Here is a 17,527-nt window from a genome sequence, read left to right as displayed (position 1 = left end):
TGACCCAGATCTGATCTCATCATGTCAGGAAAGTATCTGAGCATGAATAACAAGCAACTTGGCGAGCTATTCTAAAGTATTGGGTTTCAGCTGAAGTTTGTTTTGGCAGAGTTTATGTTTTGATGGGTAATCTACTTCCAGATTTTTTTTTTTTTTAGTGAGGAACATTGCACAATTCAACATCTGTTGGCGTAGGTAGAGTTCTGGATTTTTTTTATGTGCAGCAGGAGCCAAATGCCTCACGTACATTAGACGACCCCTAGACAACTAAAGTCTGTCACACTCTTTCATTTAACAGCAATCTGTGCTAAGTCATGGGTTTTTAATTTCAAAGGTGTACACATCTTAGGACTCTGAGCCTTATAATGTGCGAATCATGCAGCTTCACACATTTGTAAGACTCCAACAAGATTCTTCTGAGATTTTAAAAAAAAATCTTAGCCTTTCTCATCCTGTCGGAAATTCACACACCGGTGTGCAGTTGTCGGGCAAAGAAAAACGTGTCTATTGGCTGTTGACAGGATTATAAATTGCGTCACTGACCATCGCAAGCCTTTTGAGCCAAGACTGAAGACTTACAATAAATATTAAAACATGTCTGATATTGTCAGGACGGTCAAGACAAGAAAAAGGACTCATGAACTCAGTCTTGAAACGGTCTCATAATCGTGAATCGTGACGGGGACTGAGGTAAGATTGGGAAGATTTTATTAAGACTGTAAAATCGCTTAAAATGTTGACTGTTGTAAGGCCAGCATTAGCTGGAAAGATACAGTGAGGGGCCTGTTTATGGAGCTGGGGTTTATTGTCTGTGTATTGTACTTTTGCAGTGCTGTAGCACTGCAAACCATTCTCCACAAGTCTTGAGTCAACAGAGATCAATGACAAATTATGCATAGTTTTAGTTAATATTTAGGGCTCCAAGCATGTAGCGCTGGAACCATTTTGTTTTTGTTGGAAATCTTTCTTTCTTTCATTCAATGCACTTTTGACTGCAATTCCAGTTTTGTTCCAGCAAATGTTTTCAGAGAATCTTTGGATAGGTTTCTTAAATAATAGGACAGAGAGAAGCTTCCATTTTTGTTTGTTATTCTGGCATGATTTTTTTTTTCATGTTTGTGGGGAGATCAATGCAAGAATTTAAGCCACGGATGTGACCAGTTTCGGGTCTGCAGCATTTCCCTTTGCTCCATTCCTTTCACTTTCAATCTTTAAACCACCCCTTTTTTTTTAACACAAACCAGAAAAGGACATACCCAAAATGACTCTTCTTGAACTCTCTTGACTACAGCCATAATCTTGGTCTCTACTGAAATTTTGTTTTCCAATAGTCAGAATGAGTCTAAATATTACTGAAACAAAGTAATAGAAGCTCAAACGCCGCATGAGGGGAAGTTTTTTTCTCATTTCTTTTTTTTTTAATGGTAACAGATGCCTGTGGCTGTGCCTGGTGGGTTTGGAAACACAATGGAGCCACAGCCACAATGCGGGACAGATCCTGGTTCGAAACAATACCATCAAAAATGAGAACTCTGCATTGTTTCTTCTGAGCTACAGTATGTCTAGTTGGGTTTCCCAAAAAGGCTATTTGGAGACTCCAAAACGACTGTTCAGTAACAAAAATGATGATATGGGTCTTTAGGGGTTAAGTCCCTGCAGCTGAGAAGCATCCCCCCACTCACTGCAACAAAGGATGTGTTAATATCCAACACGTTTTCGGTGTTACTACCTTTCTGTCACTTTAAACACATTTTGTCTCAGTCAGTAGTTTTTGGTTTACAAAGTAGGCTATACAATTCATGTGTTACAACAGGAGACTTAAAAAAAAAAACAAAAAAAAAAAACACAGACTGTTGAAAGTAACACAAAATGTGTTGTCCCGAATTAGACGTGAAGGTGCGTTAAAGATGACACGTCGCGTGTGGTTTTTAACACATCTGCTTCGAGAGTGCCACGGCCCGACGCTCCGGCCGCCGTGACCAGAAAGTTTTAAATTTGTCTCCTCGGATCGCGAGACCTTTTTGACGTGCGGTTGGAATTGCGCTCGATTGTTTCGTTTCATCGCAAAACTTCCAGCGGTATTTCATATGGATCTTTTTCACTAACACCTCCATCTTGTCTCTTTGCCTTACGGTCCCGCTTTGGAGAGTGAACGAAGAGCGGCAGTGTAGCATAATGGGTAAGGAGTTGGTCAGCCACAATGCGGGACAGATCCTGGTTCGAAACAATACCATCAAAAATGAGAACTCTGCATTGTTTCTTCTGAGCTACAGTATGTCTAGTTGGGTTTCCAAAAAAGGCTATTTGGAGACTCCAAAACGACTGTTCAGTAACAAAAATGATGATATGGGTCTTTAGGGGTTAAGTCCCTGCAGCTGAGAAGCATCCCCCCACTCACTGCAACAAAGGATATGTTAATATCCAACACGTTTTCTGTGTTACTACCTTTCTGTCACTTTAAACACATTTTGTCTCAGTCAGTAGTTTTTGGTTTACAAAGTAGGCTATACAATTCATGTTACAACAGGAGACTTAAAAAAAAAAATAAAAAAAAAACTGTTGAAAGTAACACAAAATGTGTTGTCCCGAATTAGACGTGGAGGTGCGTTAAAGATGACATATCGCGTGTGGTTTTTAACACATCTGCTTCGAGTGTGCCACGGCCCGACGCTCCGGCCGCCGTTACCAGAAAGTTTTAAATTTGTCTCCTCGGATCGCGAGACCTTTGGAGAGTGAATGAAGGGCGGTAGTATAGTATAATGGGTAAGGAGTTGGTCTTGTAACTTATGGGTCGCAGATTTGAGTCCCCACTAGGACACCGCCGTTGTACCCCTTGAGCAAGGTACTTAACCTGCATTGCTCCAGTATATATCCAGCTGTATAAATGGATTCAGAAATGCTACGTAAAAGGTTACGTAAGTCGCTCTGGGCAAGAGCGTCTGCTAAATGCCTGTAATGTAACAAGACATTGCTGATTCATTCCTACTTTCTCAAACATCAGACTCTGAATGCTCTGGCTCTTTAAAAATTCCCTTTGGCCTCACGGTGTTCTCACTGTGGTTTCCCTAATCTGATTGTGTGCATCTGATTGTGTCGTCGTTTCTGCCGTCCCCCGCGATTCAGATAAGCGTATCTTAACTTGATTTGTTTCTGCTGTTGTTAGTTAGAGAACATAGTTGTGTGTAATTTAGGTAATCTTTTTTAAAACTTGTCTCAACTGTTGCTAGTCAGCAAGCTTAGTTGTACGTTAGCTGAGAATTTCTGTAGTTGACTTGCTGTTGTTAGTTAGTTAAAGGCGTTAGTGAAACTGTGTGTGGGGGTTGGTGTTTAACTGCCCCGTATTGTTGAGCTAATTTCGAGTAGGTTCACCTGGTGCTTATCTGCCCCAATGAAGCTAATGCAAGCACGTAATTGTCACCCGTTATTTATAGCTCCAGCGGACGTGATCTATACGGTTTATATCGGTCACTGTTTCATGCCTTCAAGGCAGCAGTTTAGTGCAATGGGTGGGGAATTTTGCTTGTAACCAAAAGTTTGCAGATTCCCAGGTAGGGCACTGCCGTTGCAGTACCTTGAGGAAGGTACTTGACCTGAATTGCTCCAGTATATATCCAGTTGTATAAACGGATACCATGTTAAAGTTGTGTAAGTCGCTCTTGATAAAAGTGTCTGCTAAATGCCAGTAACGTACCACTTAAATTCAGTATCAGATTAAAGGCCTTTACAAGGGGTGATTATGCTGAAATAATGCGAACTGCCATCACTGCACAAACAGAAGCATTTCAACTGTGTCACGGTCATTTCTCATACCTGAAACTGAGGGTTTTTCATAGTGAAGGAGTGAAGCATGTGTGCAGTCTTTAATTATTTACTGCTTGTTTTGCTTTGATGGTACTGAGTAAGTTCTGACACAGTTGAATTCATACGAGTGGAATGGCTGTACTGAATGACAGCAATATTTCAGGTGTCTTGTGGAAACTTTTGAGCACTGTGTGCTTTTTTTGTTTTTGTTTTATTTTATTTTATTGGCGCAGTCGTGTGTTTCAGCAGATCCTGTAAGGAGGTGAAAGGGAGGGGTAATTCAGATTCAGATTGAGACAACGTTATTGATCCCAAGAAGGACAATTCATTTGCAGTTTACCCAGTCCATACACACAACTCCAAAACTCACAGACAAGGTGTCATGCCCCCGTGTTTCGGTTGTCATATGGTTTCCCTTGTGTTCCGGTTATTTCTGTTCCATGTGCCTTGTTCCTCACCATGTCTTTGCTTTTCCCCACAGGGTGGGTGTGATCTTTCCCCATGCACTCCCTAATCACTTCCAGCCCTCAGCAATTTTCACACTCGTTCAGGTCGCATTCCTCACACCCTCCCTGATTAATTCCAATCAGCACCAGACTATAAAGCCACACTTTTTGTTTCTGTCTTTGCCAGATTGTTGATTTGTTGCCCAGTCACTCTTGATATCGTGTATATCCTAGCCTAGCACTATTTTCTATACCCCGTTTTCTCTGCACCTTCCTCGGTTTCCTCACCTCGCTCTGTTTCCTTGGCCACAGATTGTTTGTTCATGTACCTTGTTCAGTGTTTCCCTGTCTGTCGTGCCTACGTGTTGTCTGCGTTGCGTCTTGTTCCGTGTTCCCCTGTTCTCCCCAGTTACCTCCCCAGCTCCAACCATCTCCAGCCCGTCCTTCGCCGGCCTCCCAGTCTCCAGCCCAGCTCCGCCACTGACACCGGAGATATTCCGTTCAGCGCCCAGCCGGATTCCGGATCCCGGACCCCACAGCCCCTGCTCCAAGCCTGCCTGGGTTCCTGCCACAGCCTGTTCAGCGCCAAGCCGGATCCCGGACCTCTGCACCTACCCTCACGGTTCCTAGCCCAAGTCTGCCCTGATTCCTACCGCCTCTGTCTGTACTCAAAATAAACCCCTTTTTGTATTCCATCAACTGCTGCCTCTGAGTCCTGCATTTGGGTCCAGTCCGAGACCGGTTCTTAACACAAGGTAGTTATGTCAGAGGCAACAGATCAACATACATGAGTCAATACAAGGGTAAGAGAGGTGTAAACGAATCAAACTCGGGCATCTACTATTGCTATCACTCAGGTATCACTGCTAATTGTCTGCACAGTGGGCATCCACATTCCAGGTAAAATGATTCTCGCAACAAAAAGATCTCTTTCGCAGGTGTATCACCAGAGTACACCTGGGAAGCGCTGCAGCTCTCCAAATTAACCGCATGCACTTCCTGATTTCAGCTGAAGTAGTATGACTATCACGGGTGGCTTTGTGTGGTGTATAAGTCAACAGTTGACAGCATCGCTGTGATCAGATATGCAACATGCCAGCAGGGGGCAGCATTTTGCTGTTTCTTTTACACCACTCATGTCACACGATGCACTGGTAAAACAGTAGTAATAATAATAATAATTAAAGCCGCAAGCGGCGTTGGGAGGGGTCCAAGCATTGGCACTATCGCGCCCCCTATGGAGCGATTTTTAAATGGTTTTGTCCTCATGATCATATACCTTCACCCAACATATCTACTGCATCGCCATGGATGTCTCCTAGCCGCTAGGCGTAAAGGCCTTTACTATGTCGTAACACTAAAGGCTGTTTTATACTTCTGCATAGTACACGTAAAAATGGGTCTGTGTAGGGGTTGTGGGCAATGTGCGGCATGTGCAACGGTTGCAGACCACGGCCGCGTTGAAGACGCAGACCTCAAGAAATTAAAAGCGCACAGTTAGGAACCAGTGCCCGCATACCCCGTAAAGAAGATGATTGGTTGACTGCTGACATGAGGTCACTGGCATATGGCTTTGATTAACAGGTTATAGCAGTTGATTCACGAAACCCGTAGGCAACGTTAAAACTGATAAAAACTACACCCTACGGTGTCGGATTACTTGCGTCGCCATGGATGTCTTCTAGCCGCTTGCCGTAAAGAAGTTTACTAGATGTTGTAACACTTTAGATTTGGAGCTGCAGCTCTTCCGCACCCCAACTAATAAAAAAAGTCCAAATGGTGGGCAAACAATATGGCGAACATAGGTGGTCCCGATAGTTGTAGTCCCAAAGTTGTAGAGCACATTCAGATGCATTGGTCAATTAAGTTTTGTGTTGATCTGACTTATGGTGTGGGAGTTATGGCCTTTTAAAGTATGACCCTTTGTTATAGCGCCAGCATCTGGCCGACATAGGTGATTGGTAGTGCCTGAGTAGTGGGGGGCCATAGTAACCAACCTACCAAATTTGGTTGGTCTACAACTTATGGTTGCTGAGCCTCAGACATTTTAGCGGAGAAAACTTCCACGCCCCAACTAAAAAGTCAAAATGGTGGGCAAACAATATGGCGGACATAGGTGGTCCCAATGGCAAAGTTGTAGAGCACGTTCAGATGCATCGGTCAATGAAGTTTTGTGTTGATCTAACTCATGGTGTGGGAGTTATGGCCTTTTACGCATGACCACGTGTTATAGGGCCACCATCTGGCCGACATAGGTTATTTTTAGTGCCTGAGTAGTGGGGGGCCATAGGAACCCACTTGCCAAATTTAGTTGCTCTACGATGGTTATGGTTGCTGAGCCTCAGACACTTTTAGCGGAGAAAAATAAGAATATTAATAATCCTAACAGACACAATAGGGTTCCACCAGCTTCGCTGCTTGGACCCCTAATAATCAGATAGAGGTATATCAGGTTGGTTATACAAGCTGGTTTTGGGTCAATTGCACCATGCCCAGCTGGAGTTTACATAACAGAACTATATTACGACTGGACCAGCTATCCAGACCTGTTAAACTAAGATTTAGCTGTTCTGGTTGTATTACAGTTTTGTGGTCTAGGGGTTTAAACCTGAGGTCTGACATCCAGCTAAGTATGTTACAGTCAACCCCATGTTTTTGCCGTTGTTTTCTTTTTTTGTTGTTTTTTTGTTGTTGTTGTTGCTGCTCCTGCTGCTGTTGGTGTTGTTGTTTTTGTTGTTGTTGCTGTTGATGGTGCTGTTGTGTTGCTGTTGTTTTTGTTACTGTTGCTGTTGTTGTTCTTCCTGTTGGTGTTATTGTCGGTGTTGTCATTGTCGCTGTTTTCACTTTAAACAATGAACCCACAACTCCCACTATACCAGCCATCATTGAAAGTCATCTGAAACTGCTGTAAATGTCAATAAAAAATGAAACTAAAAAACAGATTTTTATTTTTATGAGCTATCCCTTTAATGAGGTCCATGACACATTAACAAGTGCATTGGTTGAATGAACCTGTTCATGACACATTAACAGGTGCATTGGTTAAATAATACTTGCAAGACAAGCAGATACTCTATCCGACCCTCATTCCTCTCAGTTGTCAAAAACACCCCCCCTCACCCCCCCCCCCCCCCCCCCCCCCCACACCCCTAATACATGTTGTAGATTTGCAAATGCTCTTGTTCATAGGCCTAACATTATTTTCTAGTAATGCTAAAATACACACAATCTTCCTGTCCAAGGACTTCCACCCGAACACATTCTCTGTGCGTACTCTCTCGGTTTCCGGCAGGAGTAATTCCAAAGTAAATGATTTAAAAAGCTCCTATTCTCCGCGCTGCTGCAACGATCACTATCTGCAGCAATACTGGATAAAAATCACAGTTTTTTTTTTTTCAATACACGCGATACGATTTACTCTGCCTAGCTGGCGAGCAGGTTTGCGTGGAGCTGTCGAAGCAGGAGGGGGAGAGGTGTGTCCCAGACGAAGGTCATTCCTAAAATTGGATTACCCACGCAGAACGTAATGCCCCAAACTTGGAGGACCTTTTGTTTCCTGCTTTTCAAGTCGGTCAGTTCAAATGGGCATTGTCCACCTGACCGTGCGGACAGCTAATTTTTAAGGCCAGATTGGCCACAGTCCAGGGCAATCACAAGACTGGCCATACAGTGTCTCGAGGGGTAATTTCTTCATGCCCTGGGGTATTTCATTCTTAAAGACATATATCATACATATTCTACAGTAGATTTCAGCAAAAAAGGTTAGCGTATAAACAGTAGCCAATACGTGCATCAATACATTACAGGTGCAATATTGCATTACATTTTTTACATTACAATACAGGCATTTGGCAGACGCTCTGGATAAGAGAGTGTACAACAAAGTGTATAACCAAAACCAGGAAGAAGTGCATTGAAAACCCTAGAGGGAAGTACAGTTCCAAGAGCAGGGAACGACCGCGTAGTTTAACTTGGACCCTGTAGGTTAATCTGGGTAAATTGCATTGCTTCGGAAGCCAGTCTAAAAAAAAATAAAATACAATGTGCTGCTTGATCGTGTCTTCTGAGGAAACTGTGCCTTCGTAACTCGCGTTTGGGAACTCGCCTGAGAGAAACTAAGGTCATAGAAGCGAAATGCAGGTTACATTTTTGCGAGTTGATGGTTAATCCGGATCTGAGAACTGCTTCCTCTCGCGTCAATTTTATGGGACCACCTAAAATCCCCCCCCCCCCTTTTTCGCGAGTTTACGGTGGGAGCAAGGGAAGCGGAACGAGTCCTCGTCTTCGCAGACGCCTACACGCACTTACGAGTGAAAGCAGCGGCGATAAGAAACAAGTGTGAGTACTCGGATGACGACATACAGGGGGGGTGGGGGGGGGGGATAGTAGAATATAGAAAAACAGCATGTGATGCGGTTCTGTGGTTGCAATTGCATGGGGGCGGCGGGGGGGGAGCTTGCGGCTGTAACGAGGTGGGTGAGGGGAAATTCTTTGAACGAGTCCCCGTCTTCGCAAACACCTACACGCACTTACGACGGAAAGCAGCGGCGATGAGAGATAAGCGTGAGAACTGGGATGACGACATAGGGCGCGTTAAAAAGTGCTCAAAAAAAGTGCTGGTGCTCATGTAAGCAATGTGCAGAAGAACCCGGTATGGCTTTCCAACCCAACTTCAGCCACTGAAGTAAAGGAGCCTTCATGCAGTCCTTCTCCCCGAGACGTTTGTCGACGATCCAAACATCCGCAAGGCCTTCAGGTCCTCACACAGTGATTCTGCGACTACCTGCAGCAGCTCCCCACGTAGCACGCGCCGCAGGGGTTTCGGCCTATGAAAGTCAGCATGTCCAAGCAGCTGAAAGCGGTCACGGCCAGGAAAACCTCGTTTGCGTCCTGAAGATCGGTTTGTTTGTGCACGTAGCGTATCCGGAATAAGTGATAGGGAACGAAGCACACGAACATGACCAGCACGAAGCACAGGCTTTTGACCTGAGCCCAGAACTCCTGGTGCTGAGAGAAGTTGGTTTTGTACTTCCGCAGGACCAGCACGAAGATCCAGACCTGGCAGCCGACGAGCGGGAACGTGACCAGGAGGACGACGGCGATGATCACGTAGTTCAGCGTCGCAACGGCCTTTTTCTGGAGCTCCCCGCCGAAGTTGAAGCAGGTCTCGTTGCTGCCATGCGGTTTCGTCTCATTGCCATCCTCCTTGCCGTAATTGACGGCGAAGACGGGGAGGACGACGGCGAGCGCCACGGTCCACACCGCCGCGCTCGCCAGCGCGGCGTGCAGCTTCCGGTGGAAGTCCACGCCGCTCCCGCCGCGGAAGAAGCCCAAGTGGCGGATCACCAGGATGATGACGTAGAAGATGAACGTGATGTACATGTGCGCGTGGATCATGCCGCTCACCACCTTGCAGAAGTCCCTGGTCAGCGGCCACGAGTTGGTGGCGTAGAAGTAGATCCGGAACGGCACGGTGAGCAGGAAGAGGAGGTGGACCGCGATCAGGTTCAGCACCGCCACGGTCGTCACCGACCGGACGTTGGACTTGAGGACGCCGATCATGAGGGCCATGCTAACGACGCCTCCCGCAAGTATGACGCTGTACATGGTGGCCAAGGCGATGTGGTATTGGTTGGGTCCATTCCCTTGTGCCATCTTCTCTTTTGCTATCCTGGGAATTGAAATTCAGTGCAAAGAAGAAGAAGAAAAATATTCAAAAATCCATTACGCCAACATTTTGATTCAATACCCTACAAAGAGCCGAAGCAAGTATCTCTCTGTACTTAGGACCAAATTAGGATGGCTTTTTTTAAATACAAATTTGAGTAACAATTTAAGGCAAGGCAAGCAATCCTGTGAAATATTTTTAAGCAAAAAAAAGGGACAGATTATCAATTTGATAGCTTTATCCATATTATCAATGCGATAAGGCATACTGGTCAAATTTGACATTATGGCGTTGAAAAAATGCTGTGAATGCATGCATTCACTATACCAGGTATGGCAAGGCTATGTAGACGTCTGACCCATCAACATTGTTTATTGAAGAAAAACACTCAATATTCAAGGAAGTCCAGTGTGAAATATCATGTATGTTCATGACAATCATAATTTTGTTTACCCAATCTTTGAGGTTACGAAAAGGTCCTCCTGTCATTTGAATCATCCTCCATTTCAGAGTAAATGATATGGATGATGATTCAAATAATAGACAAAAGCTGGTCATTTGAGCAAGACAGGAAGCCTGTGGTTTAGAGGCACACTGTGTCCTTTCTGCCTGGACTAAATTGCAGTTGACAACTGTTGTTCTGAACAAGGGAGAACAGATCTAAAATGTGTGTGTGTGTATGCGTGTGTGTGTCTGAAAATGAAAAATGGAATTCTCCACTACAAGTGAAAGTTGTTCAGTCAATTTTTTACTTGAATTAAAGTACTGGAGTACTTGCTTTTAAAAATACTTAAGTATTCAAAAGTACATTTTCTTTTTAATGTCAACACACTGTTGTATTGTTTCTATGATGCATTTACAGAAGCTCATTTACACATGCATTTTTACTGTTATTAGATAGCAACACACGATAGATAGCATTGCCTGAAATGTGAAACAGTTGGATGACCCTTCGCTCAAATTCCATAAAATTTCATCTGACCGATCCTACCATAAAAACTGCAACCACTACAAGCTCAGACAACTTCATAATTAGCAAACGGGCTACCGTTAGCTAACGTTTACAAACCTCGACATCAGGGGTTAAATTGGGATTTGGGAGGTGGGTGGACCCTGAGATCCGGTGGGAGGTGGGTGAAAAAAGGTACAATGAATGTCTCAGCTCAAAACAGTTGTATCCTTAATGTATTGTGCGCATATTTGTAATTAAGGAAAACAATGTTTTAAAAAGAATGTATACTATTGATGCAAGCTTTTACATAATATATTTCAAGTTTATTGAGTGTCATTAAAGCTGAGAATTTTTTTTACCCACGAAAATAACCAGTCATCCTCCTCTTGTCCTCACTTTCTTCCTCCTTTATCCATCTTCCTTAAACTGGTGATGCGCAAAACTTTCATTTAAACTAATCATTGATTTCAAACTGTTTTAATTAATTTTCAGTGATTAACAAGCATGCAAACATCTGACTAATCAATTGGAAAGGGACACAGCTTCTTCGCATTGTGTTAGGGAGATTAAATGATAAATGCGATTTAGAAAAATCCGTTCTAATCACTAAGCAGTGGCGGAATCTTCCGCCGATTTCCACTGAGTATCAATACAATTAATCCACAAAATAGGCTAGGCCTACTCAATACTATCATATATAGCCAGCTCTCCCCAAATAGGCAGTTTTAGCGAGTAGCCTAGGCCTTATAGCCTACATTTATTTTCATTTGCAGTACGAAATCGTGCACATTTTGTTTGCGGATACATGCACTTCTTTCTCCGCGCACTCCTAATCATGGCAAATATCTGCAATGCATAGATTGCAAACAAAATTTAAGTGCAGTTTTTATTTTTGCTGGGTTATTCTGAAAACTAACAGTAGATAACAGACTGGTGTATCCTGTTTGTTAAGTCTAGACTACTTGGTGATTAAAACGGATTTTTAACGGATAAATTGAATTTATGATTTAATCCCTCAAACACGGTATGAAGAGGCTGTATGTTAGGCTACTTGTCATATGATTAATCCGATCGTTGGCATGCGTTTGATTATAAAGGAAAAATTACTAATGAAAACAGGTTGAGATCAATGATTAGTTTAAAGGAAAGTTTTGCGCCCCACCAATTTTCAGGTCACCAGTCGCCGCTGAATAAAACGTTATGTATGTGGGAAATATTCAATCCTAGCTTAGCTGCTGACCAGCAACCTGCTGATTTTGCTCAAGCAATCAAAGTTGCCGTTAATAATAGCCGGCGTTCGTGGGGGGCTGTTTATTCATCTCCCTTTAAAATGTTGCATAGATGAAATTACATGTTAATGAAATTACCTACCGCGCCCACTTCCAAACAATCAAGACAATCAACGATATTTTTCTTTCTGTGCCTGTCTATATAAACGACTGTTCCTCCTGAGTTTTTTCCTTCGGATTTTTGATTGGTTGAGCGAGTAACTGGCTAGAGGGAACACAATGGACTGGAGCCTACGAAAAATGGACTGGATTGTCATAGTCATTGGTAAAACTGCCGGTCAAAATTATTTATTTGTTTACCAAAGGTGGGTGAACGCCGTCCACCCACGTCCACCCCCAATTGAACCCCTGCTCGACATGCTTTTTCAGGTTGGACGGCGATTTTTTTAAATGCAGCGATGTAGTTTGTGAGTGGTAAGCAGAGCAAACATTTAAAACAATATTAATCTTTTTGAATTTCACAAATCTCAAACATGTACTTGAGATATGGCCATGGGTGCTCTGGTGGCGAAGAATCATCCTTATCTTCTGCCGTCGCCATCATTACTGCCGCCAAGTTCAAATTGAACCGTTCAATCACTGAATGCAACAAGCAAGCACTTTGAACATGACCGACAGCATATTAGGAGTAGGCTACTGTGATTGGTTGTTCTCCTGTAAGGCGTGTGGCCAATCGCATTTTATAAAATAAAAATAGATTCAATTGTTGACTTCAAAGCTATGCTTCAAATTAACGAGTAACCACAACCTTCTTAGAAATGTAGTGGAGTCAAAAGTACAATATTTATCTTTCAAATGTAGTGGAGTAAAAGTCATAAGTTTCCAAAAAAATAAATACTCAAGTAAAGTACAGATACTCGAAAAATGTACTTAAGTACAGTACTCAAGTAAATGTACTTCGTTACTGTCCACCCCTGCATATTCGTGATCTCACACTTTAAAGGGTTAAATAAATTCAAACACACCGTCATTCCATGGTGGACAACAGCATCACAAACAAATTAAGAGTACGTAAGAGCATGCAGGCGAACTGAATTATTTGCCGATTATTGTAGTGGAATGAAAACCAAACTTACCGTTGCTCTTAAGAGTTTGTCCGTTTCCCAGTACTGCCACACTGAAATGTGTGCTGTAATAGGTCTGTATCACGGTTGCTTAAGAAAGTCAACTACTTTTGCGAATGCTGCAGTGTCACGTTGTACAATGATTGAACTCCTACTGGTGTTTTTGCATGAGAACCTTGGACCAAGGTGTGGGTGTGGGTATGGGTATGGGTATGGGTGTGGGTGTGGATGTGGATGTGGGTGTGGGTGTGGGTGTGCGTGTGCGTGTGCGTGCGTGCGTGCCTGTGTGTGCAATGTGTTCGTTTCAAACTGTAACAGTACCCCAAATTAGAGTTTACCTTGGTCTGCACTCTATAAAATCATCCATGTGTACCAACAAGTTGCTGCATTTACAGGCACTTCTGAATCAAAAATGACAGTCTGTGGGTAACTCTGAAGATGTAACCACACGAACAGTAAATTGGAACGAAAAGACAAAGAAATGTAAAAAAACATTTTTTTTAAAGCATTCATAACACTGCATCACAATGATCAGTCATATACAATACAAACTACACCCACACTCATGCTTAAAGTCATGCCAGTGTATATCGTGGTCTTTTGTACTTCATCCCTTTTATGAAAGGGATTTGCATAGATACGAGGAAGTGGCATGCGGAAGGGAAGTTAACTGTGTCATTACGCAGAACACATTGTGAAAACAAATCTGAGAAAATCTTAAGAAATTCTGAAAAATGCGCATTTTATTATTTCGGGTTTTATTTAAGAACCAAAGCGTACGGTTAGTACCACAGATATGAGCCATTAATTACATCGCGAATACAAGATGAATGTAAATGCGTTTTTTTTCCTCCCCCCAAATACAGACTGGCTCTTATAATTCTGAATACCCAAGCTGAACTTCATTTGATGTGGGATCATTTGATGATTGGTTGCCCAAAGGGTGCATTTTATCATCTGCATTAACGATGCAATGAAAAAAAGGAACTAACACATAAAATATTGGCTTTCTGTTTCACTTCACCCCTGTGCCAATGCGGTTCAGACTTCAAACGCTATCGGCAAAGCGTGAAGGAAGCAGGACAGGGACTCATCAGTCGAAAGTCAACCTCAAAGGAAGTTTGTTAATGACAAAAACAAGTTCAGGACAATTATCAGCACAGAAATAAGACTGCCATCACTGGTACAATTTTTAGTTGACGATGATGGATAAGTAAGATCATTAGTGTACAGGTAAGACTGTGGGTGTACAGGTACAATAAACAGTGTAAAATATATTTACTGATAAGCGCAAGATATCAGGGCATAGGTGAGATTATAAGAGCATGGTTAAGACTGTCAGCGTAATGGCAAGACTGTCTGCCCTTTGGCACTGACCATAAAAGAGCTACAGACAGTTACCATTATAAACAGTGAGTGCGACCATCAAAGTGCATTCCACCCGACCTACAAGCAGGGGCGGACAGTAATGAAGTACATTTACTTGAGCACTGTACTTAAGTACATTTTTCGAGTATCTGTACTTTACTTGAGTATTTATGTTTTTGGAAACTTATGACTTTTACTCCACTACATTTGAAAGATAAATATTGTACTTTTGACTCCACTACATTTCTAAGAAGGTTGTGGTTACTCGTTACTTTGAAGGACAGCTTTGAAGTCAACAGTTGAGTCTATTTTTATTTTATAAAAATGCGGTTGGCCACACGCCTTACAGGAGAACAACCAATCACAGTAGCCAACTCCTAATATGGTGTCGGTCATGTTCAAAGTGCTTGCTTGTGGCACCAGTGATTGAACCGTTTAGTTTGAACTTGGCGGCGGTAATGATGGCGACGGCAGAAGATAAGGACGACTCTTCGCCACCAGAGTACAGCTATTTCTAGCCAAGAACACAGATTAGTTCACACAGTGAACACTATTCAGACCTAACCTCTGTCAAGCCAACTAGACAGAAGAATAAGCTACAGTATTAGGACAAATACAAATTACCAAAAAGTGCTGGGATGGGGCAACATGTAACAAGTGTCATGAAAGGGGGGGGGGAGAGAGAGATTTAGAGTGAAATATACAGCGTGGTGGTGGTTAGTCTAGGTATAGTCTGAATAGATGAGTCTTCAGGCCACGGCGGTCGATGGGTAGAGAGGGGGAGGTTCGGAGGGGGACGGGGAGTTCGTTCCACCACTGGGGAGCTAGGGTGGAGAAGCTCTGTGATCCCTTTGGGCGGGTGGGAGGGGTTACAAGGCGCCCTGCTGCCGCAGAGCGGAGTGATCGAGCAGGCACTGTCCTGTTGGCAGCAGTGTAGGCAAGGGTCAGTGCTTTAAACCGGATCCTGGCAGCGACTGGTAGCCAGTGGAGTGATCGCAGCAGAGGAGTGATGTGGGAGAATTTGGGAAGGTTGTAGATGAGTCGGGCAGGGGCGTTCTGAATCATCTGTAGTGGCTGTATGGCACAAGCTGGCAGGCTTGCAAGGAGAGAGTTGCAGTAATCAAGGCGAGAGGTCACCGTAGCCTGGACGAGCAGCTGGGTGGAGTGCGTCGTCAGGTATGGTCGAATCCTTCTGATGTTGTACCGAAGGAATCTGCAGGACCGTGATGTTGCCTTGATGTGCTCCTTGAGGTCCAGTTGGTCATCCAGGACCACCCCCAAGCTCTTGGCAGAGTGAGAGGCAGTCACTGTGGTGCCATCAACCTTGATTGAGAGCTCACGAAGTAAGGAGGTCTTGCACGGGAAGAAGAGCAGCTCAGTTTTGTTGAGGTTGAGCTTCAGGTGGTGGCTGGCCATCAAGGTGGAGATGTCAGCCAGGCAGGAAGATATTTTATCATTGACCTGTGTGGCCGAGGCGGGGAAAGAGAAGAAGAGTTGTGTGTCATCTGCATAACAATGGTAGGAGAAGCTATGTGAATTAATAACTGAACCAAGAGATCTGGTGTATAAGGAGAACAGCAGAGGACCCAGTACAGATCCCTGCGGCACTCCCGTAACAAGGGGATGAGAAGCAGAGGCAGACCCCTTCCAGGTGACCTGGTAGGACCTATCTGCAAGATAGGAAGCGAACCAAGACAGGGCAGTCCCGGCGATGCCCATCCCAGCCAAGGTGGAGAGGAGCATTTTATGGTTGACCGTGTCGAAAGCTGCAGACAGGTCAAGAAGGATCAGGACAGAGGAGAGGCGTGAGGCTCTTGCAGTGGCAAGTGCCTCCGTCACAGCTAGGAGCGCAGTCTCTGTTGAGTGCCCAGATCGGAAGCCAGACTGGTGAGGGTCTAGCAGATTGTTCTGATGGAGAAAAGAGGTTAGTTGTTTAAGAACTGCTCGTTCAAGGGTTTTGGACAGAAAGGGTAGAAGCGATACGGGTCAATAATTCATTACATTGGAGGGGTCTGAGGTGGGTTTTTTGAGAAGTGGGGTAACACGAGCCATCTTAAAATCAGAGGGAACATGACCAGAGGAAAGAGAGGAATTAACAATGGAGGACAGATAGGGAAGGAACTCGCTGGAAATGGATTGGAGAACTGTAGATGGGATCGGGTCAAGTGGACAGGTGGTTGCACGATGAGAGGTGATGAGTTGTAGAACATCGGAATCCTCCAGCATCTCAAAGGAGGTCAGTGTGGCTGTGGGTTTGTCCCGGGGGATTGGGGGGCTCACTGGATGGGCGAAGGAGTTCCGGATTGTAGCCACCTTTCCTTCAAAGGCAGCCAGAAAGTCATCTGGGGAGAGGGAAGAGGGAGGTGGAGGAGGAATGAGGAGGGAAGAGAAGGTGGAGAATAGTTTGCGTGGATTAGAGACACATGCACTGATCATAAATTCAATTTATCCGTTAAAAAACCGTTTTGATCACCAAGTAGTCCAGACTTAACAAACAGGATACACCAGTCTGTTATCTACCGTGTTAGTTTTCAGAATAACCCAGCAAAAATAAAACCTGCACTTAAATTTTGTTTGCAAAATACACATTGCAGATATTTGCCATGAATACGAGTGTGCAGAGAAAGAAGTGCATGTATCCGCAAACAAAATGTGCACTATTTCGTACTGCAAATGAAAATAAATGTAGGCTATAAGGCCTAGGCTACTCGCTAAAACTGCCTATTTGGGGAGAGCTGGCTATATATGATAGTATTGAGTAGGCCTAGCCTATTTTGTGGATTAATTGTATTGATACTCAATGAAAATCGGCGGAAGATTCCGCCACTGCTTAGTGATTAAAACAGATTTTTCTAAATCGCATTTATCATTTAATCTCCCTAACACAATGCAAAGAAGCTGTGTCCCTTTCCAATTGATTAGTCAGATGTTTGCATGCT

General features: G+C 43.8%; 1 protein-coding gene and 1 long non-coding RNA gene across 2 annotated transcripts; one reads left to right on the top strand and one right to left on the bottom strand.

Annotated features, from left to right (window-relative positions):
- Window positions 1-231: 231 nt before the first annotated feature.
- LOC118233093 lies at window positions 232-4,946 on the top strand. The gene is made up of 2 exons (XR_004766450.1): window positions 232-690; window positions 1,432-4,946. It is a non-coding gene; the product is annotated as an uncharacterized LOC118233093 (long non-coding RNA).
- Window positions 4,947-7,400: 2,454 nt separating this feature from the next.
- LOC118233175 (probable G-protein coupled receptor 141) lies at window positions 7,401-13,403 on the bottom strand. Its single transcript, XM_035428575.1, has 2 exons — window positions 13,233-13,403; window positions 7,401-9,918 (listed from the first exon to the last, which is right to left on the bottom strand). Exon 2 carries the CDS (start codon window positions 9,900-9,902, stop codon window positions 9,027-9,029), a length of 876 nt encoding a protein of 291 aa, XP_035284466.1. The 5' UTR covers window positions 9,903-9,918; window positions 13,233-13,403; the 3' UTR covers window positions 7,401-9,026.
- Window positions 13,404-17,527: the final 4,124 nt, after the last annotated feature.

Source organism: Anguilla anguilla, chromosome 8 (genome assembly GCF_013347855.1).
Source record: "Anguilla anguilla isolate fAngAng1 chromosome 8, fAngAng1.pri, whole genome shotgun sequence".
Taxonomy (NCBI): Eukaryota; Metazoa; Chordata; class Actinopteri; order Anguilliformes; family Anguillidae; genus Anguilla; species Anguilla anguilla.
This window is presented reverse-complemented; position numbering and strand designations above follow the sequence as displayed.